Source organism: Marmota monax, unplaced genomic scaffold, assembly GCF_021218885.2.
Source record: "Marmota monax isolate L192 unplaced genomic scaffold, Marmota_monax_Labrador192_F-V1.1 WCK01_AAM20220418_F8-fsc00139, whole genome shotgun sequence".
Lineage (NCBI taxonomy): Eukaryota > Metazoa > Chordata > Mammalia > Rodentia > Sciuridae > Marmota > Marmota monax.
This window is the reverse complement of record NW_026695226.1, coordinates 3,957,671-3,984,886: the sequence shown is the minus strand read 5'-3', so window position 1 is coordinate 3,984,886 and position 27,216 is coordinate 3,957,671. Positions and strand designations below refer to the sequence as shown.

General features: G+C 32.1%; 2 protein-coding genes across 6 annotated transcripts in view; one reads left to right on the top strand and one right to left on the bottom strand.

The window, feature by feature from the left end:
• Immp2l (inner mitochondrial membrane peptidase subunit 2) overlaps positions 1-27,216 on the top strand; it is a 905,321-nt gene that overhangs the window by 455,033 nt on the left and 423,072 nt on the right. The gene's annotated exons all lie outside the window — the stretch shown is intronic.
• Positions 1,811-27,216, bottom strand: part of Lrrn3 (leucine rich repeat neuronal 3) — a 34,923-nt gene continuing 9,517 nt past the window's right edge. Inside the window, exon 2 of the mRNA XM_046435360.2 lies at positions 1,811-4,813. Within this exon, the coding sequence (XP_046291316.1) occupies positions 2,329-4,455 (2,127 nt within the window). The 5' untranslated portion in view covers positions 4,456-4,813 and the 3' untranslated portion in view covers positions 1,811-2,328. The remainder of the gene's footprint in view (positions 4,814-27,216) is intronic.

Genomic DNA, 27,216 nt, shown 5'->3' with positions numbered 1-27,216 from the left:
TATCATGTCAACATTAAAGCAAATACCTTTTTTTCTTACTGTATTTTAGATTAAAATTAAGTCAATAAATAGGATCATGATTTGCTTTGAGCATCTGTATTTATTTGGTTGTAACACAAATACTTAATTTCAGTACTCACTACTAGATGTCTCTTCTTAAGGCTTTTCATAAGTTTCAAAGGAAATATGTAACTCAAAATGCATTCTCAGATATATGATATATTTGTGATGGATCTTCATGCAGATAGACTTAAAAGTAATATACAAGTTACCAGGTCAGATTCTTGCTGACCTATACAATACCTGAATCCTAATAGGTCCTATTTCAGCTCCTATATCTTTGACAAATAGCTGAGCTCCAAAAATCTCTGTCCACAGTACTGAAACCTCTCGTGATGTATGAGCATGTCTTGCTGATAAATTCTAATGTCAGCCGCTGTGTGATAGTGATTCATCAGATTGTAAAATTTGGGTTTGGGGAACACATTGAATTAGTAAGTTCCACATTTTAGTTGTGTTAAAATTAACACAGTTTGTTCTTTTGTTTTAAAGAATTTATAACAATTACCTTTCACATTGTCAAAAGTAGTTTAGAATTTAATTTGAAATTATCAATGCTATCACAAAAGAAATGTCTAATATTAATAAATAAATTGATATTATTGCAGTGCTGAAAATGTTTACATAGCAATGACATGTTGATAATAAGCATCAAGCTACTGTGAGAAGTTAGACACTTGATTATGAACAAACACAACAGTAATAGACACGGAAGCTATGTGGCTTTGTTACGATAAGCAATTTGCCTATAAAAACTATGGCTTATTATCTTAAATTTTGAAACAATATTTTAGGCTGTTTTCTTTGTACAAAAATATGTTTAATTTGCAAGACTCTGGGTTTTTGTTTGTAAAAATGACTAAAAACCTCAATGATCTTAGTTGGGTTTTTTTTTTAAGTAAAATTCTTACATTACTTATAAAAGATTTTTAAATAACTAGCAATGTTCTTGACACTTCTTTTCACTGATTTGCAATTTTGTAAGCTGGTTTTTAGTACTTTAAACATAAACTTAGAGGACTGCATTGTGTTTTTATTTTACTCTAAATAATTTCACAATTTTTTTCTTACTGAAAGTTTTCTTAAATTTTTAATAAACTGCAGCTATCTGACTTATGCTATTTTTATGTTAGGGTAAAATTGATAAAAGGTAGAATTTTATGAATTTGAACCTGTCAAACTTTTACTACTAATCTATTATATTTCATAGTGAAATTCTAAAATCATACTCTTAAAATTTGGATATATTGTTTTCTTGCTATGTTTGCAACATAATGAATTATTTGGTTTTCAGTGAAGCTTATTAAGTGTTTAAAATCACAGAGAGATCTGAAAGTTACATTTATATCATAAGCCCTCCTGAAATTTGGCAATATTTCCTGCAAAGCAAGCAGCCTAAAGCTGAGCTACTATCAATAAAATTGAAATAACGCTTTCAGCCACTGAGGTATTAGATTTACATTATCCAAATCTAATAATTAAATCCACCTCAAATGCTATGTGTTAAGAAAAATCTTTAAGAGAATATATAATTTCCTGGAGGATTTGTTCCAGTCAATAATTAAAGTATTAGATACAATATTATCATTGCCTTTTAATATTGATAAAATGCTTTTTAAAATCCATTTTTGTGCACTATATAAATGTAGTTACATAACCCAATAAAGTGTCTTATACTTAACATTCAAAATTTCATTATAAAAAAACACTTTTGAAAAAGTGGTCATTTAAATGATATCTGATCAACTGATATTTTCCAGAAATTATTCTTTATTTAGAAACAAAAACAAGGACAAAAGCAATTGATTTTAATCCAAAATGTATTTTTCCTTATAAAAGAGGTCCACATACTCACTGTGTCTACTCTACATAATTTGTCCTTTTTTATTACACCACGTGTCAATTCAAGTTTATCTGGTCACTGCAAAAACTCGTGGCTAATATGTGTAATACAACACAGGAGGAGGTATTGCTCAGTTCAACTACTCTTATATACTTAAAAAAAATACAGAAATGTTTTTGTCCACTTTAATTGTCATCCAGACATAAAAGTTACATGAAAGTTCTAGAAAATGGAATTATTTATTTGGTTGCCACAGTACCCTTGAAGCCAGTTAATTAAAATGCTGAACTTGTACATGTTTCCATTGGTCATGAGCAGCATTGGTGAAGCTTAACCTTCTTTGTAGAAAGTTAGGTTTCTCTGCCTGTTTTTTAATTCAACTGGAGTTTTGAGCTTTTCTTTGAAGTTAGTTGAGTTGGTTGTTTTTATGACATATTTGTTGGCACACCTATCACTGTTGCTTTCACTTCTAAGTTTGTACTTTTCTCTTTACCTGCTTCCCAGAGGTTTATCAGAGGAGGATAAAGCTCACTGAATGCAAAGGTTGGTTTGTGTAAGTAATTCCTTACATGGCTATGTTTATCATCACAGTTTATTTCTTGAGAGAGGCAGCTGAAAAGACATATTACACCAATAATCCCTAGAAGGCCTCCAAGACAGGCCATAAACGTTGTGGTGTTACTCTTTTCATACTCTTTTCGACCTTGGTCCACACCTTTTGTGGTGACATTTATACATTGTTTTCTGTTTTTCTGATATATTGTGGGGATATCAATACAAATTTTGTACTCAGTGGATGGGTTCAGATGCGTAAGATTATATACCTTGACATCAGATGGTATTCGAGCACTTTGGGCAGCATGAGAATTTTCAGTCTTGACAAAGGCAGTCCACTTAACACTGGATTTGAGAATTTTTGAACTTGCTTTCCAAGATACCAGAACTGAATTGGCCTGAATATCTCTTATTTTGATATTCAAAGATCCATTATTATCTTGGGGAAAAGAACCATCCACTTTGATCATAATAGACTTTAAGTCAGCACCAACTAGGTTAGTCGCTATACAAGTATATAGACCCCCTTCTTTGGGGGTTATGCCACTTATATCTAGTGTGCCTTCAGAATGAACATAGAACTTATCTGTCAGAGTATTAGGTAATAGTTTTTGACCAGAAGGTGTTATCCAGTAGATTTCAGGCTGTGGCTCTGCCGTTGCTCTACAGTGAAGGGAGACATAGCTATTAGCTTCTACATCCAAATTAGAAGGAAAGCTCTCAGGAGCTATAAGAGGGAGGCAAATTTCCATCATATCCCTGAAATGCACTTGTCGAACATTCTGGCCTTGGAATTCAGGTGGGTCCACACAAAACAGTGCATCTGGCTCCATAAATCGAATGTTGGTTTTGTTCATATTAATCCAACGGATGACACAGTCACACCTGATTGGATTGCTGTGTATGCTGATTTCCTTGAGGTTTGGCAGAGACTCAATGGTACCATGGTATAGGGCACTGAGGGCATTGCTGTTCAACATGAGTGATTCCAGCTTGGGGAGTCTGAAAAATGCATTAGGGTGAATGTAAGACAATCTGGGGTTGTTAGTAGCTTCTATTTTTCTTAAATCTGGCAAGTTATCCACAGCAAGACTGTCGATGGAAATCAGCTCAGGCATATTATTTATCCCCAACTCTTTTAAGTGTAGCATATTGCTAAAATCACCTCTTCGTATTCTATTAATAGGATTTTTGTTTAGATCCAAAAATTTGAGGTTTACAACTTTTTGAAGAGCAACATGGGGCACTTTGATAAGCCTGTTGTCATAAAAAGAGATGCTTTCTAAGTTTTCAAGTCCAACCAAGGCATTATCTGGTATTTCCGTGAGGTTTATACCAGCTATAACCAGACTGCGAAGATTGATAAGAGGCTTAAAGTTCATGTCTTTGATTCTGATGATTGGATTTTCTCCAATCATCAGAATCTCTAGATTTGGAAGAGCATCGAACCACTTACTGTTGATCATCTGCAGTCTATTTGAATTGAGATGAAGTCGAAGAAGATTATGTAGGCCAATAAAAGCTCCGGGTGAAATTGTAGAAAGCAAGTTGTGATTAATATAGAGTTCTTGTAAGTTACTCAGTCCAGACAGACATTTTTCAGGCAGCTCAGTAAGTTTGTTTTCTTCTAGGTACACAGAAAGGAGCTGTTGCATCTTTTTTACATTAATATTGGTGACTGAAGATAAATTGTTTTGAGATAAATCCAGGCCAGTAAGGTTTACTGGAAAGTCTATGGAATATTCAATTTTTGCAATATTGTTAGTCTGTAGGAGCAGAATCTGTGTATCAGCAGGCAATCTGGCTGGGAAACTTAAAAGACCTAAATCATTACAATCCACTGTAGATGCCTCCATATAAATGGATCTGGGTGTAAACCAAGGCCTGATTTCACATGTACATAACTGTGGGCAATCCAATTTTTTATCTACAGCTTGTACTAGTGTAGTAATAGCTAGGCCAAGTAGCACATGAATTTGGAGTGGCATGTCCTTCATCTTAACTTTCTTCTTCAGAAATTTAATGGGCCCTTAAGGATTCCACAGTCACTACTTGTAAGTTTAATAATAGCTGATTGATAAGGGGAATACTTGCATTTGTCAAATGATGAATTCCATAGAACTATAGAGTTTTTCTTCATGGAAAGAAGTGTGAGTGCCACAATTGCTTTGTCCAAAAACGTCATACATATTGGAGAAAAGAAGGGCACTATTTCCTTAATGATATAATATTGATGAACTTTTTGAAGATGGAGTATATATAGATGGTCACAGGAAATTGAGCAATTCATTTATTTAAGAGTATACTATTCAAATCCCATGCTTGGTCAGTACTTGCAGGAATAGCAGCATTATGCTAAATACAATAAAGTAAAGAATAAAAGAAAAAAAGAAAAATAATTAGTACAAAGAAAAAACATAATATCCATTAACTAATTATTTCATATATAAATAGTTCCTTCAGTAAGTTTTGACTGGATTGTTGTTATAACTAACCCTCAGGTTTGGCCTAGACATCGGATAGGCTCAGAGATTTAATCTTTAGAAGGCTGAAGCATCATTAAATTTAATAAATATTCTTCCAGGATTTTCCTGTTATATCAAGTCTTGTTTATACCCTAAGTTTTATTTATTATATTTTTTATTCCCTCTACCATTTAATAATGGGGGAAGGACGATCTTTCAATGATGTTGGCTCTTTTGTCCTTCTTAGGAAATAATATTGTTCTATTACAATCACATGAGTTAGACTGTGGTTTCTTAGGCCCATAGGAGATAGTATTTGGAGACATAATTATAAAATGATTGTTAAATGAAACAGAAAAAGTGGTATTGAGGTGGAATTCTCATTTTCATTCATGCCCCTCTCCATAGTGTCCTTTGCATAAAGAGACATGATGTAGGAAAAAGCATACACTCATACATTGTTAGTGGGACTGCAAATTAGTACAACCACTCTGGAAAGCAGTATGGAAATTCCTAAAAAAATAATAGACACTGCTACATCGATCTTCATAGCAGCACAATTCACAATAGCAAGACTGTGGAACCAACCTAGATGCCCTTCAATAGACGAATGGATAAAAAAAAATGTGGCATTTATACACAATGAGTATTACTCTGCATTAAAAAATGACAAAATCATAGAATCTGCAGGGAAATGGATGGCACTAGAGCAGATTATGCTAAGTGAAGCTAGCCAATCCCTAAAAAACAAATGCCAAATGTCTTCTTTGATATAAGGAGAGTAACTAAGAACAGAGTAGGGTCGAAGAGCATGAGAAGAAGATTAACATTAAACATGGATGAGAGGTGGGAGGGAAAGGGAGAGAGAAGGGAAATTGCATGGAAATGGAAGGAGACCCTCAGGGTTATACAAAAGTACATACAAGAGGAAGTGAGGGGAAAGGGAAAAATAATACAAGGGGGACAAATGAATGACAGTAGAGGGGGCAGAGAGAGAAGAGGGGAGGGGAGGGGAGGGGGGATAGTAGAGGATAGGAAAGGCAGCAGAACACAACAGACACTAGTATGGCAATATGTAAATCAATGGATGTGTAACTGATGTGATTCTGCAATCTGTATATGGGGTAAAAATGGGAGCTCATAACCCACTTGAATCAAAGGGTGAAATGTGATATATCAAGAACTATGTAATGTTTTGAATAACCAACAATAAAAAATAAAAAAAATAATAATAGGAATAGAAATACCATATGACCCAAGAATCCTACTCTTTGGTATATATAAGATCTTAAATCAGCATACTATAAGGATGCAGGCACATCAATGTTAATAGCTAAACATTCACAATAGCTAAGATGTAGAACCAATCTAGGTGCCCATCAAGAGATGAATGGATTAAAAAATGTGCTATTTGTACACAATGGAGTCATAAAGAAGAATGAAATCATGGCATTTTCAGGTAAATTGATGGAACTGAAAAATATCATGCTAAGTGAATTAAGCCAGACACAGAAAGTCAAGGGTCAAATGTTTTCTCTCATATGTAGGTATACCAAAATTAGGAGAGAAAATAATAGAAGAGGACTCTCATGAAAATAGAAGAGAGATCAGTGGAGTAGAGGAAGGAGATAAGAGGGAGGAGGAAGAGGTTGGGAAAAAGGAAGAACAGTGGAATGAAGCTAACCAAACTTTCTTATGTACACATCTTAATAAGCCACAGTGAATCTCACTAATTGAAAAAATATATAAATAAATAGAAGAAAGATCAGTAGACCAGATGAAAGGAAACAGAGGGAGGGAGGAAGATGGGGAAAGGGGAAGTACTGGGTACTGAAACATAATATCATGGTTAATTTTGACATATCTCTAATAAACTAATAAAAAGTGACTTGAACTTGGCAATATTTGGATGATATTAATCATGACTTATTATGGGTAGACCTTATAATTATATAAGGTCTCTCATATAATTATTCACAACTGGAGTTCATGTTAATGTTTGGTTGCTTTATTTATCCCTGGAAATAATTTACATTCCATTAATCACAAACAATAAACCTTATTACTTCAGCATGACAGACTTATTTTTTTCAAATGGATATCAGTGTCTTTATCACCAAGAAATAAACAATTCCAGAACCACATTGCAGACTGATACAAGGGATGTTTTAAAATACCATGCTACTTTTTGGTGTACACTCAATTCCCTTGAACTGCTGCTGAGCTCACTTGTCAAGTATGCAGAAGAGCATTGATGTGACTAGTTTCTTCCTTCTGGGGCTTGTTGCCTTTTAGCAATAATAGCCATAGCCCTCTACTACTGTTCCTTTTTCAAGCTCTCCCCAATAATGATAGTTTTGACAGCATTGTTGCCTAAGTTTATGATAAGGTGGGTGCTTCAGTGACAAACTTAAATATACTTGGAGATGTGGTCATTATGGAGAGAGAATCTCTCTCTCTCTCTCTCTCTCTCGTTAAAAGAAAAGACATTGTTCCTCAAAATCATGAATCATTTATAGCTCAAAGTCACACCTAATTTGCTTCTTGCTCTTTATTTTCAGAAATGTGATTTTTTATCTAAAAACTGAGTGAGAAGATTTAGATAACTACTACAATATCTTTGCTATTTTCTTTATTACTTCATCTGATTACTGACCTAAAACTCCTTTTTTTTTTTTTCAACTGAATGATCATTCCAGCTATTACTTCTGTCTTAACTAGGTTCTAAGCCCGTTGAGGGTAGAATGTAACACTGTGCATTTTTTACTGAAGATTCCTGATAATCTTGTTTAGCCTATGGGTCTTCTCCATACATATCCTCATCTTCTGCCATTTTCCTACCTTCAGCTTCCTTTTTATTGGTAAAGCAATTGATGCTTCTCCATATTCTGGCAACCTGCTATGCCTCTTCCTTTCAATTAATTGCTACTGTTTTTTCCAACCTCACTTCAATCATCTCTATTCTGGTAAGACTATCTTCCACATAACCTCTACCTCTAGTTGTACTTAGGTACCCACTCTCCACTCTGCAGTGGTCCCATGGGCCTCGTACACCTAGTATACCAATTAATTGGTTTTATTGTCTCCAGCAATGAGGAACTTATATTCTCCTTTAAATTAACCAGAAGATTGGAAATATTAAACATGAAGCATTTTTTTGGAGGCAATGTTAACCTAAAAATGCTACCTTTTATTTAGAAATTATTCTGGTGGGTGAAAATTGAAAAAAAAATATATATATACATACACACATATATATACATACACATACACATATGTATATTATACACATATTTCTAATTAAATATATATTTTTTTAATTAGAAAAACTTTCCTGACTCCATTTCATTATTTATGAAGCCCTATACTACAAATAACTATGATTTGAACTAGATTAATCCTAGCAATGTAGAAAACAAGATTTCTTATGGTGGTGAACAAACTCAAATTTTATGTATCCCTGTCTATAGGAAGAAATTGTCAACATGGGAAACAGAGTAGAGAATATAGAAGTTTAACCTGTCTTCATTGTAGTATTTACTTTTCCTTATGACTGTGGAAATTATCATGATGCTTTCACTAATAGACTATTTGATATGGATTATTTGCAGGAAACTAAAGCAATAATAATAATAATAATAATCACTTAATGCTTTATAGTTTTCAAAGCCCATTTGTTATTTTTATATTAACAATGGCCTTGTGAAATAGGTTAGTTACATACTTTAATACCCATTTTTTAATGTGAAGGTATTGATTTTTTTGTGGCAGTGCAGGGGATTACAACCATGGCTTTGCATATGCAAGCCCAGCATTCTACCACTGAGCTACACTCCCACCTTAAGGTAAGGATATTGAGATCTTACATTATTGTGATCTCATATACCTGAAATCACACAGCTGATAAAAGATAGAACCTAGGATTTCTTCTTAGGCCCTCACCATTTTCTAGACAGCTACATTGCATAAATATATAGAAATGAGAACATTTTGACTGATAGGGTTATTATTTTACCTCTTAAGAAGAGTTGGCATTACCTTGGTCTTCAGATTTTTGAATTGAGAAAATTAATTTTATCAATCCACTAGTAATGACTAGGGTATGCACATGAGTCAAAATCACAAGGGACCAGTGTACAAAACCAAAGTGCCCATTCATTACAATGAAAATACTTGTCCAATGCTTTTGCTCCATTTTGAAAAATATACTTGGAAACATAAATTATGAATCTTCAGTTTACTTGAAGATTCAGTTTACTTTAATAATACACAATCAGAGACAGAGATGCCAGGTTAGAATTCTTAATTATCACAGTCATTAAAAATGACAGCTGGGCTGGGGTTGTGGCTCAGTGGTACAGTGCTCGCCTAGCACATGTGAGGCATGGGGTTCCATCCTCAGCACTGAATGTAAGTAAATAAAATAAAGGTATCCACCTACAACTAAAAAAAATTAATAAGAAAATTACAGCCTGCATATCTGTTTTTCTAAGCCAAATATCTATGGGAACTAGACCTCTTACAGAAACCTTTTGTTGGGAAGCTTTTCCTGAGTATCTTCTTGTTCACCACACACTTGTTGCTTAATCATTTGTGTTATATTTCTCTATTCCCTTACTAACCATGAGTTTAGTAAGTTCTGATTGGGTTAATAATGTACATTAGACAATTAAATTATTATTATAAATTGCTAGTTTATTCCTTTACTAAACTTTGATTATTAGATTATTATTCTTGCTAGAAAATAAGGTTATTATTATTAGGGATGGTGCTCAACACACAATTGATTTGATAATGTCAATACAGTTAGTTGGTTGATAAGCACTTAGCTCCGTATCTCCAGAGTACAAGTCATTAGACAAAGGTTTACCAATTGATAACTTACAAATGTCTTTATATCATTTGTACTGAATGATAACATATGAAATAGTGATTAAATTAGGTTTAAAATATTTTTAAGAATCTGAAAATAAACACAGTCAATACAAATGAGGATAAAAAAGATACACCCTCAGATTTTTTTTTAGGAAAGTATAAATGTCACAATTATACTGCAAAGTGTCCATTGGCAAAACAGAAAATGATTCACTTTACAGACACCAGTTTAAAAGCAAAGCTGTTCCTTAGAGTCATGTTGTACTACTGAGAAAATGGTTTCAGCTGTTGGCCTTTTGGGGATTCCGGCTAGATAATAATCATAATTAATGGTATTAATTTTAAAAGAGATTTTTGTTTCTTTTTTATACACATCTGTATAAAAATTTTAAAAATCACAAACTAATTATGTCTTAAAATAAATTGACCATTTTAATCATTTTTCATAATTTAAATTCCCTGATTCTTTTTATTTTTCTCCTCCCTTTCTCTCATCTTCCTTCTCTTCCTTGTAATGTTTTTCCTTTTTTTGAACACATTGAATCTAAGGTGGAAAATGCTTTCAAGCTCAAAAAAGTTGTATTAGAGAATTATTTGATATACTTACATAATTACCCTACTCCTATCAATTATCAAGGAAATTTTTCTAAGAAGTAAGAGTGAAGAAATTACACTTTAAAATAAAATAATGTTTCAATTTGAGTTTTAAAAGGTTTAGGACTCTTGCTAAGGAAGATGCTAAGGCACCTAGCACAGGGATTAGATATTATATTATTGTGGATGGATGTGTAAATGAATAAAAAGTGTATGATATATAGTTGAAATAGTTTGGGGATTTCCTCCCTTAAATATGGTAATTATCAATATGCAAATAAATGTTGCCAAAAGTAGATGCATTGTTATTAAATGACTTTATTTTGTAAAAATGAATTCATATGGTCCTACTTTTAGGTGTTATGACTCAGAGCTAACTAAAAATTAACTACTATTCTTTTCGCTTGTTTTTTTCACATAAAGCTATATTAGAAGGTCATTTCTGTATCTTCTTTTAAAGACAACAACATCTTTCATATATTAAAGTAAAATGTATTATAGTCAAATATTTTAAAAATTTGAAAGACATTGTTATTGAAATGTTACCAGGAATGGAAACTCACATCTTGATAAATTTTATTATATAAATTTTCCTTCAAGTACTAAATCATATAATTTCAAAGTTCATTTTTATTAGAGCATATCATCTATCTCCCTTTCATTTATTCATCCATTCAATTGTTCAATAAATATTTGTGGAAGACCTACAACATTAGTCACTGTGTTTTCATTTCTGATTTTTCCACTTTGTAAGATTTTTAAGAAAAATTTTAGATTTTTTTATTGATAGAATGTAGTTTTGCAGTTCAATTAAGCATTTTTTGTTGATTATGACCATATATATATTTTAATTTTAACATTAAAGCACTTTAAACTGGAATTTTCCTAATATCTTTGTCATTTTGTCCTTTTGCCGTTTTTCTCACAGTACATTTAATATCTCATATTGGCTCCCCTGCATAGAATTTGCCTGAAGAATAGCCACAGGCCTAAAACATTTAATATGGGACACTGACAGCATGTAGCCTCCCAATTTAGTCCATTAAAAGAAAGCAGTTTTAAGATTTTTTATACCTTTAATTTTTAATATCTGCAGACACTCATCATAACTTTTCTTTTTAAAGTAATTTTTATATTTGAGAATTTAAAAATACAAATTGTTTCTTGAGATAATTATATAGGTAGCCTTTTATGGAAAAAGCTACCTTTCCCATAGAAATGAGATCTTCATTCTTTAAGCTTTTTCATCTGTGTTTTATCCTTCATGAAATAGTGATTGAATACCTACCTTTTGGCAGCTGCTCTTGTAGCCATAAATAGGGTGAAATAACTGCTCATCAAGCTCTCAGGTGTCTAAGGAGTAAATAGCAAAGAAGAATACTGCACAATAGATTTGATTTACATTAAAGGTATATGTGGTATTCTGTGGAAACACAAGAAAGGTAATGCTTTGATCTATGTGTCCAACAGGAGCTGCCTGAATATTTAATGGTCTTTTGTGATGCTTTTAAAAATTCAGCTGGGAGTATAGTGGGGAAACATGGGGGTAAGAACATTCAAAATCCACCATCATTCAGAGGAATTTTTACAATGGTAAGGATTAAGAACAAAATGTGCCTTCTTCCTTGTACCTCATTATAATATAAAGAATCCTGAGAAAGAGCAACATTTTGATACTTGACTCGTGTTTAAAAAAAAAATTGGTGAAGGTAGAAAGTTGCCATGTCTACATAAAAACTCAGTTTTTCCTTTTCTTCTATAGTGAACTGCTAGCTAAGTTTGTTTGTATAAAGAACCTAAATTCTATTCTCCCATTATCTGGTTTTATATTCCTTTGTTGTAAAATTTAGTCTCTCTTCAATTCTAATTGAAGGTTTCATATCCCAAAGGTGTTGTTGAATTATACTAAATGTATCCCTATAAAATACTGCTCTTGTTTGCTTGAGAAATATTTATTTTTGTGTTTCTCAAACCTAATTATTTGACTATGTATGTCAGCTTTCAAGTGAATGTTTAGAGTGGCTTGATAAAACTTCTTCTGACCTGTTAATAAGAAATTGGCATAGGTTAAAAACATTTACTTTGTGTTAAGAAAGACTGGCCAGACTTATGAGGTGTTTTTGCAATTGTGAACAGGATACCACTCTTCCCTGTGCCTTAAATTAATTGTCTTTAAAATTTAGGAACAAGGTTATAAAATAAATCTGACAATAAAATCTGAGTCCCAGGAGTTTCCTGTTGGTGTAATGATTTCTATATATTCATAAATTATCAGCTTGTTATAATACTGTCATTTCTCATTATGAAAAGACTTTTGATTTATATAAGATCTTTAAGATCCTTTCATATTTTAAATTTATATGATGTACGATATTATTCTGTGAATGTAAAAGTTTTTTTAAAAGGAACCTAAAAATCAGCCTAAAAATCACAAATCTGATTTTAACCTTTGTATTCTATAGTTGATCAAAAGTTTATACTCAATACTCTAGTCCTATACAATTAACAAATTAGGTCAGTGAATTTTAGTTGTTATTTGGCATTTAAAGGTTATAAAATTAATTATGTGCCATTATTCCTGTTTAATTTTAAGTTTATGTCTATGTAGTAGTAAATGAAATGAGAGAGTAAACTAGCCACTTGAGAGAAATTTTTTGCATTAGAAACCTTGATCTAAATATGGAAATGGATTCAAATTCTTTCATTTTGTCTCCAAAACTCTGCCTTAACACTGTGCTCTACTTCCTCTCAACTTGGTATTGGAGTAGCACCATTCATCTTCTGATCTTTTCAGAAAGGTGTTTCCTGAAACTGGACAGATGCACTGCATTTGCTGTTGCTTTCTTCATTGTTGAGTGCTTCTCTCTTGCTAAAGTTTTACTGCAATGGAATTTAAAAGGTGGTTGGGTGTTGTGGGAAGCAGTAGAGTAATAAAATCTATTTTCTAGGTCTAGTTTTGCTACACTGGTTATTCAGATCACATTGTTATCTGAGCCTTAATTGTTCAAAAAAAAAAAAAGAAAAACAAAAAACCAAACACTAAATTTTCACTGTTTTTCCAGTTTGGTTGGATGCTCTATGAAATTCAAGAAATTTCTTAGGAAGCTGCCATTAGAAAAATGTCTGCTTTTAGAGTAGGCTTTAGAGAATGAGGAATAAAATCTGAGTCTCAGGAGAGTTTCATGTTGGTGTAATGATTATTCATAAATTATCAGCTTGTCATGATACTGTCATTTCTCATTACGAAAAGACTTTTGATTTATATTTGTTTTTAATTATAGTTTTTGCTCAACTGAGCACTTCATTAATAGCATTATATATGAAGTTGATTTTTGTACATGATTAGCAAAACAAATTATATTGCTAAGCCATAACTTCTGTCTTTATGTTTGTATCTCTTTTGTGAGCATCATTCCATACATTGGGGAATTCTAATTTAGTGTATGGCATAATAGTAGTTCATTTAATATTGTTTGAGAGCAAATGGATTTTAATTGCTGGATTTGCTTTGGGGGGGAGGGGTCTTCCTTTTCTCATTCTCTTGTTATTCAACATTTGTATAGTCCCAAGTATAGCCCTCTCTAGGGAAATATGTTCACTTATGCATTATCCTTAAAATTGGTTCATCTTAGATTGATGTATAATCATCATTATTTCCAAATTAGGGAATACAGTGATGGAAAACTTGGTTTGGGTTATAACTGAAGCATAGATATTTGTGTACTTGAATAAATACTGACAGAGTGTACAAGGACATTCATGTTAATTTTGGATTTTCATCATATTTATTCATGTTTTACCTGTTTGTCAAACTGTAGCCTTAATACAGAGTGTTAGGATTAGAAGTAGTCTATAAAAGAATTTTTCAGACCTATACAAATTCATGCAAAATTTGTAATTTTTTACTTGTAGTCAGGAACAATATATATAAATTTGTAAAAAAAATAATAGTTTCCTGACACAAATTGTATATATGTGTGCATGCACATGTATATACTGAGATACTTTTTGGTTCTGCTCAGAAAATCCTGAATGCTATTAACTAAATTTACTAAGAACTGAAGTTTCTCATGTTTTCCAATTTTTATTCTTATCCACAGATGTTGTGGGTGACCAATTTAGTTATGTATCAATTTACATTTTAAAATTTTCATAAGTTAAGAAAAAGTGTCCACAAATATATTTTCCTTATTTCTTTGACATTTTTGGTCTCTAAAACCTCATTCTTATCACTCAGTTCCAGTTTATTTGAGAAACCAATGCAGTGAGATTATTTATAAAGGGAGCTCTTATTTTATCTCAAAGGAATTGCTAGCCAGATTTAGAGAACATTTCTCTGGGACTTTCCCTAGATTGTGTGACAAGATTCATGTCATGCCTTGCAGTATGATGTCTAGAAAGGTGTATATTGTGTAGACCTATTTTCAGGTATCCTATATTTTAGATGAAAGCATTTGGGTGTGATTATCAAGGAATATTTAAATAATTTTCTTCCTCATTGGAAGACAGCCAAATAGCTCAAATCTGAAGTTTCTATCCTTTGAGTCACCTGAATATTGGCTATTTCCCTCATATCGTTTCAAAAAACAAAACAAAACAAAATGCAAACAAGTAGTTATTCTAGCTTGTGTTGATTCTATGGACACTGAAAGAAGCTTGCCTTCTGATTTCTGATCTTGTAAGAAATGTTTTCCCTAGGGTCTTGTACATGATTGTTACATACACCAAAGCAAAATAAAACAAAAACAAACTCTGTTTTGATTGCCACAAGTAAATACTTTTATATTAGTTTCAGAAGAGATGAATTTTGAAATTGAGTCAAGCCATCATAAAAGGGGTGATAGCACAAAACTTTTCCTCATATCTGTACTCTAATATTAACTTGGTTTGACACACAGGACCATTGAATTATAAAGAAGGGAAGGAATAGGCTTGGGACTATTGTCCATTGATGCATTACAGATTGAGAATGAAGCATATTTTAGTTACAGTATGATTACAGAGATCTCTCAGTCATAGTTCAATAGAAAATTTTCTCTGACACGAGCAGAGTAGATTTTTACTGGATAATTCAGCTTCTGTTCTACATATAGTGAAATATTGTTTCTTATTGCTATTAAACAACACAGAATAAAAGTGTTTTTACTAAGAATGGGGACAATAAAACACATTTTGAAAGGAAGTGAAATAAAATGTGCTCCTATGGTCAAAAAAATTCTTCCAATGCAATAAATAAGAAAATAAATTATAGCACCACATTTTCAGGTGTTCCAAGGGTGAGACTCTGACTGCCAGGAGTTCAGTGATGGATGAAGCTTTTCTGAAGCTTTTTCTTAGGAACCGATCATACTGATGTGGTCTATATTGTTAGTTCCTGTACTGAGCATGGAATTGTCTATTTTCATTTCAAAATTGTGCCAGATTGCCATCGTGCTCTGTGGTTACGCCCTTATATTTTTAACAATCTGCTTAAAACAGTATTGCTATATTTGTGTCCAGGGACTACAAGAAAGATTTTAAAATAGAACAACAAAAACTCCATTGAAAGGTTGAAACAGGCTTTCTGTGTTATAGCTTTGAGTTTCAAAAGTAATCTTTTAAACAAGGCATGGAGAGTGTGTTCATATCTGTTCATGTCTGTTTATCTTACAGAGTGGGAACTCATTACTGTATAGGTCAGTGGGCTCTTTCCCTAACACTTGTGCTGACAAATGATTAATGTGAAATGACCTAGTGGCACTTTGGAGAAGTCTTCCCTATCTCTTCCCCTAGGTGCTGGGGATTGAATCCAGATCCTCACGTATCCTATGCAAGCACTCTGCCCCTTGAGTTACATTCCTCTCCCTAAAGGGGTAGACTGAATTAGTTTCTGATGTATGCAAGGTCAGTCAAATGTTATTATTTACTACAAATGTGGATATCAAAAGCAGGTTACATACAGGTTAAAACTTTGAGTTTTCTTCTTCCTGTCATCTAACTTATATATACTTAATCTTATAAGGGCCTAACAATAGCCATAATTAACATAGGATTAATTATGTAGATGTCTTATGTCTTATGTAGTTGATCTTATGAGACTTGGTTGACTTAAATTCCATAAATTTTAAATTATTATTGATACAACGGGGACATTTTTTATATACATCTTTCTTGCTCACAAAGGGCTCTATGTAATTCTAGTTAAATAAATTTCCAATGATATTTGATTACTATATCATTAACAACTAAGACTATATCTGAGTTATGAACACCTGGGGAATACAAGATACCTGAAAACAATGACTTTAAAAAAGAAGTATGTATTTCCTTATAAGTATTGAATAGAAAGTACCAATATTAAGGGAGGAAATAAAAAGACTAAATGCCCATTTCTTTGAAATAGAAAGTAGTATAATTTGTGATACATACCAAATTTTAATTTTGTGTTAATGCACAATATAGGCCCTTGTTAGCATTACCTCTTTCAGCTTCCTGTTAGGAACATGCTCAATATACTCACTTCTACATCTTTTTTCAAGGTTGCATATGGATGTACCAATCATAGAAATGGAGTTCCAAATCTTGATGGAGAAAAAGTTCTTTCAAAACAATGTTGTAAATTTATATGCACGTTACGATGAAAACTAGGTGCCAAATCACCTGCTTTAAAGAATTTCTAACTGAAGTCTCTGCAGATAATTCAGTATTGTTTCAGACGATCAGCTTAGGTTAACAAAAGAAAATGGTTTAAGCTATATAATAGCAGCTTCAAAGGTTAGAATTCTTTTTTTAGATGAAATGAAATGTTTGATTATTTGAGTTGTGAGAAGAAATTTTCCCTTCATAGTTATATGATTTCAGATCTGGAGTCTTCTTGGTTTGATCTGGGATATGCACTTAACTTTATTATTCCATTGTACCCAGACAAATTATTTTGTGAAGTAATTTTATTTTCCACTAGGTGTCTGTTGTAGGATATTTACTTTACTCAGTTTATATTTTTGTAACATTAATTTCATAATATGGAGATATTTTCTTTGAAGCTTAAAAGTTGTTTGTATTTTTATATGTCTATTTCAGTATTTATGATTTGTAGATTTTTAAAATATAGGTATGCAGTAAAATTCAGATTAAACCACTGTGGACTTGGGGTTCAGGATTCAAACTGAAAATAGAGTAAAACTTTTTATCTGTTTTCTATTCATTATAATTCATGAGACTGGTTAGTAAGATAAAATATATCTTTGATGTTGTTTAGATTTTCTTGATAGATATGGTGTTGTTTTGGTGTATAGAGGTACTCTAAATATATGAGAATAATTAAGCCATGTCAGGATAATTGAAAATATGGAGCTGAAAAATTATAATTTTAAGGCTTTCTTCATAACCGACTCCCATTAATTGTATGGAAAAACAGATTAGAAAAATAATATCATTTTCTTCTAATGTAGACTTAATTCCAATATAAATGAATAGATAGGGTCTTTAATGCTTTGGTTTCTTGCAAATTTTACTGTAGCTCTGATTCTAAAGATACTTCAAGGTCCTTATAATTCCCATTAACAACTGCAATAAACAATAAAAACAACAGTAGTAATCACATGATGATGCACTGCATGGTAAGAATTCAGTTCAATTTTCACATAGGATCTTACTTGATTCTCATAATAATCTTGGTAGCCTGGGTCTTGTGCTAACTTCATAAGTGATAAAGAGAGGCTCAGAGAGATTTAATGAGGTGGTCAAAGTCGAAAGGGATGGAAAGCGAGGACTCCTGAACTGTATTCCATATCCCTGACTCCATCCTCAGCTTCCTTTGTTTTAGCCCATGATGCATAAAGCTTTGTGTTAAAGACACATTTGTGCTCAATTGACCTCCTTAGTTGGTACTGAATACAATTGGAGTACGAATCATTATTTTAGTTGTTACTAAAATACTTCATGTTTATTCTAGTCTTATCCTAAGAATACACAACGCTGAATTTTCTTCTTTGCACATTGAAATGATACTTCTTTTTAAAATTTAAGGAATAAATGCTAATGGTTTATCAGCTAGAAATGAACATATTAAATGGCATTAAAATTGTTTTAGACATCTTAGATGTTTGCTTATAAGTTGGTGTTTAATTCTCTTTCTCAATAATACTTGATTTATAGACCCCCTTACTAAAAGTACCCTCTCAGGTCACTCTTTTCATCCTGTTTTCCTTATATAGCATTCAAAACTTTCAGAAATAATATATTTGCTTTTGGTTTATTACTAACTTCTCATCACCTCCAATGAATGTTAGCATTCATAAAGGTTGCTTTCTGTTTTTTCACAGATGAATCTCCAGTGCCCAGCTAGAATAGTTCTTCACTTGTAGTTCAATAAATATCTATTAAATAAATAATATTAGTTGTTTTAGTTGTAATATCATAATATCATTGTACACTTTTTTAAAGTGTTCTGTACAAGAAACTCCTTTGTGTCTTGTTTATTTCCCTCATAAAGTTTGTATGGAGTGGACTGTTAATGATGATATAACCTTGAAAAGATGAAACATAAGTGTGTATTTTGTTTAATTCTGTCGACTATAAAACTGGAACAGAACCCACTTGAAAATACTAGCATATTTTAAAAGGCATAATTAAATTCAGATTGTTGGAAAAGCATCTTAAAAGGTACTTTTATAAAATATCTTGAATAAATCTGTTTTGAAGGAACTAGTGGAGATAGTGTGTTTGTTCATGTATATCTTTTGCACTTACAATATGGTTTTCAATTGATTTGTATACAAAATATCTACAGTAATAGCATATGCAGCAAGGGTTTTAGATATATAGGTCATTTTCTGAAGTCTGTGACATTTCTACTTGGAGAACATAGGAAATCATGTAAATTAGGTCATAATACAGTCTTAATGTCCAAAAGCCAACAGCTTTTAAAAGTAATGGAAGATGCCTATAATAACAACAAAAGAGCAACCATAAACATGAAGATAATTGAGTATAAATGTTGTGAAATACCTCTAGAAAACTGGTTTTGTGTGGCTAGAGGCCAAACTTTGCCTGTTGTCAGCTGATAGTGGTCAAAATTAAAGTTGTCATTACATTTGCTATGAAATGTTTATGTCTTTAGTGAAATCTGACTTGAAGTAAAGAATCTGTGCTGAAAAGTGATATTTGCCAGTGAGATTTAAGGCAACAAACAAAACAAAACAAATAAATCCCACCCTTGTAATGAAAGTCATACATTCTTTTAAGGAAAAAAGTTGATGCTAACCCAAATAGTCAAAATTGGGCAGATATCACTGGTTTTAGCAAAAGAACACAGAGTCCAGATGGTGTATAGGAAACAAATAAGATTTACCTAAAAATTTAAGGTTTCTACACTAGATTCTGTAATGTCATCAACAGAATTAAAAGTATTGTAGTGTGACTCAGAGTTTTCAAATGGACAGCTGAGTGCTGCAAATAAATCTTTGGGAGTTCATTATTATCTAGAAAAATTATTGCTCAGTAGATCTGAAATAACAAGTCTGTGGCCTTGACATTTAATCAGAGCATCAAATATATTTATTGAATCTTAGATTTGAGATTATTACTTCAGTAGCATCCCAATTAAAGCTTGTGGATTTTAAAAACTTCCATTCAGACAGTAAAATACAAAACGCGCTTATTATATATACATAATCTTTTTATTTAGTGCTTTGTGTTCAGTTGCTTTTTCCTGAACATACTTATTTTTAATGAACAGAAATGGCTTTAATGTGAGTGTACAAAGAACTACCTAGATTTTTTTAAGAGATAAAGGAGCTAAAAGGTTGAAACTGTTCATATTACATTAATTAAATGTAAACTACGTATAACATTGAAAGGAAGTTTCTACTTCTGTAGAACTGGTGTTGTAACAAAAGACAATTTTATATGCTTGCATAAATTAATCCTTAGGCTTTAAATAAGAACTTTTCAAATTCTATCTAAAACGAAAGGAAGAAAGCAGAGAGGAAGAAGAGAATGAAGAAAGGAGGGAAGGAGAGAGGGAGGCAAAGAATAAGAAAAATAATGCCTGAATTTCTATCACCCTTTTTTTGGTTCATATTTTAGTGCAAGAAATTCTAAGTATTGTCTATTCATGAGCATCTGCAAATCACATTGCAGCTTAACTGTCTCTTCTCTGATTTAATAGAAACTTTGATTGTTTTCTAGGATTTACATCCAGAGTAATTGTTTTTGCATTTTAATATAGAAGGAAGTAGATTGAATAAATGCATAACATATTAGAAATGCTATTAAGCAAATGATTCTATGTGGTACTGCTGAATGAATGTTTTCCTTTACTCTTCTGAACAAAACACAAATTTCTCCAATTATTTTTAAATTGATTGTTCTTTATTGTTGCCCAAGGAAAAGTTGAAAAAATTCTGTGTGTTGATTCCATTTCCTTGGTATGATTAAATGGTGCAGCAGAAGACATTTAATATGCAGGCCCATACTCTTCCCTCCAAGATGTGTAAGGACAATTTTTACTATGCATCCTGGATACATAGTGTGTTTATACACTGAATTTAGTTCCTGTAATCTTATTGATATATTTATATTATTAAACTATTTATATTATAAAACTATAGCATCTTTTAGCAGACCTATTTCACTAACTTTGCCCTGTTTACATCCCTTCCTCAAAATGGTGAGTTCATACTAAAGCCTATGGCTGGGAGAAGTTACTGAGCAAGTTTCCTATGACACTGGTGGTGAAGGTGGAAGACATGTTAAAATTTCTGTTTCTTTGTCTTTTAAGTGGACTATCTTTCTAAGAAAGGTTTCTCAATATTAGTGACCTTCTAGTGATGAGAGAACTCAAAGTGGCCTTCCACATCAGACCAATGTCTGGAGAATTCAAAAAAGTTATCAAAATTGCCATTGAATAAGGAGAACAATGACTTGAGTTATTTTTGTTCCAACACTCAGGGCCTTCAGTGTTTTTATTTGTATACATATAAGTATATGTATAAGCATACATATACTTATATATGTATATATCTGTATAAAATATATAAAATAATATATATAAATACATTTTTGTGTTTATACGTTTTATTTACCTATATATATCATATAGACACAAGTGCATATTATACATATTATTATCCTTCAGTGTTCCATATGTATCTGCATAAAATATGTAATATAAATAATATATTCAATGTATGTTATATAGATATATATTTTTAGGGTCCCAGAAGAGAAGCATGTAAGTTTTTATTTAGCATGAAGCAATTCATGTGCTTGCTCCAGTGTGCACTGATATTGGTATTATGTGTTCTAAGATCCTTCATAGCATCCTTGTGAACAGACTATATTATTTGTTATTGTGAGATGAAGAATATGTTTACAAGAAAATTAATCATCTCTCATTTGCATTCGCTCTTATTTCTGGTCTAGAAAAAATAAGCTTGGCTTTGCTGATACATTAAGAATTGATCTGTAGTATATTCCTGGGAGTATCATGTGCAGATTTGGTGCATATATCAGTGGAGTTAAATTGGATAAAAGCTATTGGTGATAAAGTGGGGATGCTGTAAAAGACAATAGCCCTATCACATTCCAGTGACTCAGGCGATCTGAATTTATCTCTTTATATTAGTATGGATTTTTCTCTTCCCTTTTTGTACAAATTGCTACTATACATAACATAAATGAAAAGGACAGAAAGCAAACCCATTTTTAAGGCTGTGAGAAAATAGACCTATTGTCGGAAATTTGTTTTCCTAGGATGGGAATAACAATAAAACTACATTCTGTGTTTGTGTCTTTGAGGTACTCTAAAGGTTTTTCTCCCCCTATAAAGCTAAATATGACATGACAGTTGTCACAGCAACCCATTTTTGTGGTTTGCAGAATAAGGAAGCAAATTAGATGTAAGTTGTCAGTCAATAAATTTCTGTTGTCATCCAAGATGGTAACATGTGCACTCTCATTTGGTCAATTTAAATACTTTTGTGATGTTTTGTTCTCATCTGCTCCTTTCAACATGCTGTCATGAATTAATATTTCATTTTTTGGCTCTATAATTTCTGAGTCTGAGTCTCATACATTATGTTAACTGAAATAACTAGATGTCAGATTCATAGAAGGTTGTTGTTGCAAAATGAATGTTATTTGACATCTGTTTTGTAATTTTTCAGCATATCAACACACAGATTCTTCAGTTTATTTCATGGAGAAGAATAAAATTAATTCTAAGGGGCACTTTAAAACACTTTGTGATTTTTTTTTTGGAAAACATGTATTTTCAGTCAACAGAGATAAGAATACATTTTTATCTCAATTGAGACCTTTGCTGTGGAAATAGAAATAGCTGTGGACTGGGACCTTTTGTGGACTGGGCAGGTGGGCCCACATATATGACTCACTTCTACCAACTGTTATAACTCAACTCCTTTTCCCTTCCTTTTATTTTTTTCTCTTATGTGTGAAACTGCACATAAGAAACTTCTCTCTGATTTATTTCTCTGTCTTCAAAAAGGGTATAGAAGTCATAACTAACATATTCTGAATGAATTTGTTTCTGCTTCCAAGGGAATAAGAACCTGAGTATTTCTGTGCATATTTTTTTAATTCAATATGAAGTACAACATACAGCTTACTGGGAATCTGCTAATGTCTCATGTCTTGTTCCCCCTTGTCTTGTTATCCCTAATAACAATTTTTATTTTCTCTACATTTAAAACTCTTAATCTAGCATTTGCCTCCAAAAGTTGAAAACTGAAAAGACTAGGTAGGGGATTATCAATACTACATTATTATGTAGTACTGTTTAATACTATTGCTGGAAACTTATTGAGTACTTTCACATATAATATTTACTCTTTTTTTAAAAAAATAATATGGTGATGAACTTACTGAACTTAGTGAATTGACAGCAATAGGATGCTAAACATAAATATGCAAACCTGGAATACTAGCTGAAGTAGTAAGTTCATTCCTAGAACATAAGGTAGCATTTGGCAAGTTAAAAGAAGCTGACAAGAGAAATTGTCACTCTCAGATATTGAATTGTGGATTACAGAACCCAATATTAATGGGAAAATGGATCCAAGAGACAGTGGTAGAAATAAAGTTTTATGATTTTTACATCTTCTCTACTTGAAGTTTCATCTTTTTTAACTTTTTCAATTGGCTCAAAATGCATGAAAGAAAGGAAGCAATTCTTCAACAACAGTGGTCATTTTTCTAGTGAATTTGAATTTCAAAAAGGTTGTGTGAATATAGGTCCAAACCCAAAGAGATGAGGGGTGGTATGCAGGGGAAGTGAGAATGAACAAGTAGCTTCCCCCCAAACACATATTCCATGAGTATCACTTTTTGGTGTTCACACTTTGCTCTACACTTATTCCCCAAATTATTTAAACAGCAAATGCAAGTCCTTTATCTTTATTCACTCACTCAGAATGGTGTTCAGTAGAATTATCATAGTAATTTAAGGGTCAAACATTGACATCAATTTTCGGTTACAATGTCACTATTACCTCATTTATTTAAAAGTGGGTGATAATAATGCCTACCTCTAGGCATACTGCAAAATATAAATAATGCATTAAAAGTTCTTAATACAAAACTCCCAGAAACATAGAAAGCAGTAACTAAATGTTAATCACTACCAAATAACTAATAGTTGTTATATTGATAATTCGTTAGAATTTGTTGACTTAAATTTAGTTTAGAGGTGGAGATGTCAGAATAGAAGCAGTAGAGCAAAATAGAGCTATGTGTGTGGCATTTGACTCTGATTTGCATAAAGGGCTGTGGAATTTTGCTTGCCTAGTAGATTTTTTTCTGGATATTTCTGTGTAAATGACCCTTTAAAATATGCTACAGTATTTGACATCTCAATTATATGACATGTCTAAAAAAAGCAAAAAGGAATTGGAAACCATGCACAACTGTGAGTTGATTTATTTAAATTTTTGTAACTGATAAGAACTATTAACATTTGGCAAATGTTTTTGGAAATCCAGTATCGTGTGCATGTACAATTAAACATGTGTGTATCATGGTTGTTGGCAATGGAATAGAGACAAAGAAATATAACTGTTAACTATCACTTTACAAAATAGTAGTATATATACTTTTTGAATTGATGGAATAAGGCAGTAGTCCTTTTTTGAGATGTAATTACATTTGTGTGGAAACAAAATCTTGTAGACATTGTTCAAATTTAATTTAAACATTATTCATTCGTATCCACAAGAAGTGCTAATGAGAGTACAAATGAGAGAAAAATGAAAACTGTCTGTGTGAAGTCACTCAGATAAATAGATATTCTGTGATCTTAAACAAGACCATATTATTGTCAGCAATTAAAAATATATTTTAGCAATTCAGAGTCTTGAGTACTCATTGTTCTAATCTATGCATTCTTTTTTGGTGGGTGGGTACCAGGGAATGAACTCAGGAGCATTTGACCACCAAGCCACAACCCCACCCTACTCTGAATTTTATTTAGAGATAGTGCCTCACTTTTGCTGAGTCTGGCTTTGAACTTGCGATCTTCCTGTTTCATCCTCCCAAGCCACTGGAGGTGTGTGCCACTGTGTCCAGTTCTAATTTATACATTCTTGTGGGAGGGAATTTACAATAGGTTTTTTAAAAAATTGAACAAATATTTTCAGAGTGAGATTTAGAAGTTCAAGAATTACAACACAGTATGTGTTAGAAAGTCTTTGTAGCATGAGTCATTGTAATGTTATCAGAGCTTTGTAAATTTTGGATGGGAGGTTCCAAAAGAGTAGAGTTTCTATTACAATAGCATAAAGAAACTGATTTATTTTAAATCTTTTCTGAATTAATGTGAAACCTATATCTATGGTCGCCATTCTTTTACTTATGGATTTCCATTTAATAATTTCTGTTTCTTTCCCTCTTTTTTTTTTTTTTTTGACTGATTAAAAATACAAAACAAAACAACTTTTCAGCTAAAATCATGTTAGGCCACAAATCCCAAATCCTAACTTAAATCATTAACATGCTTGATACCGAGTAGCAGCAACACATTACTGTCATTATTATGCCAATCTAAAGAAACATTGAAAAGTGACTGGGCTGGGTTTTGGCTCAGTGGTAGATCACTCACCTAGCATGTATCAGACACTGGGTTCAATCCTCGGCACCACATAAAAGAATAAATAAATGAAATAAAGATATTGTGTCCCTCAACAATTTTTAAAAACTTTAAAAAATAAAAATAATTTTAAAAAGTGACTGGTGACAGTGAATTGGACTTCTACCAGACTCCGGCAGCTAACAGTGTGCACAAACATTGGCCCCTCACAGAGAAGGTACTGCTGGATTTTTCTATAGGGTTAAGTTGGAAGTTTTTGGTCATCGTGGTGCTCAAAGAAAGAATGATGTGATGTGAGCATATGGTCCAAATTCTTTGAAACTCTACAATCAGAGTCAATGTTCTGTGAAATATACCTGCTGGGCAAGCACAGAATCACCTGCTTTGGTTCCAATCATGTCTTTAAGTAACAGGGTCACTTTGAGAAAGTGACTTAATTATCTATAAAACCCCAGTTTAAGAATTCTGTTGCCGCAGTTCTGATCCTTATATTATTCAATGATATTTGAAAGAAAATCATATGATATTTGAAAGAAAACTCCTAACTCATTTAGCTATACCCTTTTCTCAGTCTTCTCTTGGGGAAAAATACTATATGGTGGCTCTATCATATGTATATCCTATATAAATTCAAGCAATTGATTGTCACAATTTTTTTAAAAAATTACTTAAACAAAGATAAAATTGGCAGACTCTGGACAAATATAAAGGAGAAGAATCTTTATCCCTTTACTGATCATGAACTTTATTCAAGAAAATCACTAGGGTATATTTGGTGCTACTCTCAGATTTTCTGATGTTCTGAAAAAAAGTAATCACTCATGTGAGTTTGATATATACATCATCAGAGATATAAATATTTAGTTCTTTTTACTGTGTCATATTTATATCTATTATCTATATCTATCTATCTGTAGCATTCCTTATCAATATATCATTGACTATAGATATATAAAAGGTCATTGATTAAATGACCATGAAATGGCATTCTAAATGAATGAATACATGGTATAATTTTACCTTAGAATTTTCCTCTTTTAAAAGACTCACACATATAAGTTTCTCCCAAGAAAAGTAAAAGCAGCATGTTGCTTTATAATTAGACATGACTGTGCCTAAGTGCAGTCAAGAACTCAGAGCACCATTACCTTCAATGTGGTGTGGGGAAGGGGTGGTAGTAAGAGGTGATGGTTCAGGAGGAGTTTCTATAGGAAAGATTCTTTAAAAGACAGATTTAAACGTGTTTATCATTTTTCCTAGGTGTACAAAATATAGAAAAACAGAAAGAAAAAGTCATCAATTTCCAATCTGGAAAAAAAATCATATTTCCCAATCTGGGAATCAACATTCAGAACAAACGATGAGGTCTGAACATTGTTCTGTTGTTCAGTTTGCAAGACATTCATGGTCAAGAAAACTTTCTTTATTTCCTAACTCTTCTATTCATGAAAATAACATAAAGGTTTTAAGTGTTCATAAGTCCTTCTGGAATTCAACCATGATAACTTCTTAAATGCACATTATGCTTCTGAAATCTCACAGACTAATGAAAATGTTTAAGTAGAAAATCTGCAAGCAGTGCTTTTATTTTAAATTAGTTGAATTATATTAGTTGTTAAGTATATTATTCGTGAAATAAGATTATATTATATGATTGTACCATGTGGCAAAACTGTAAAGTTTTATTAATTATTGTTTCCTGGCCTTTGCTGTAGAAAGAGCCTGTTGTTGGGTGCTTC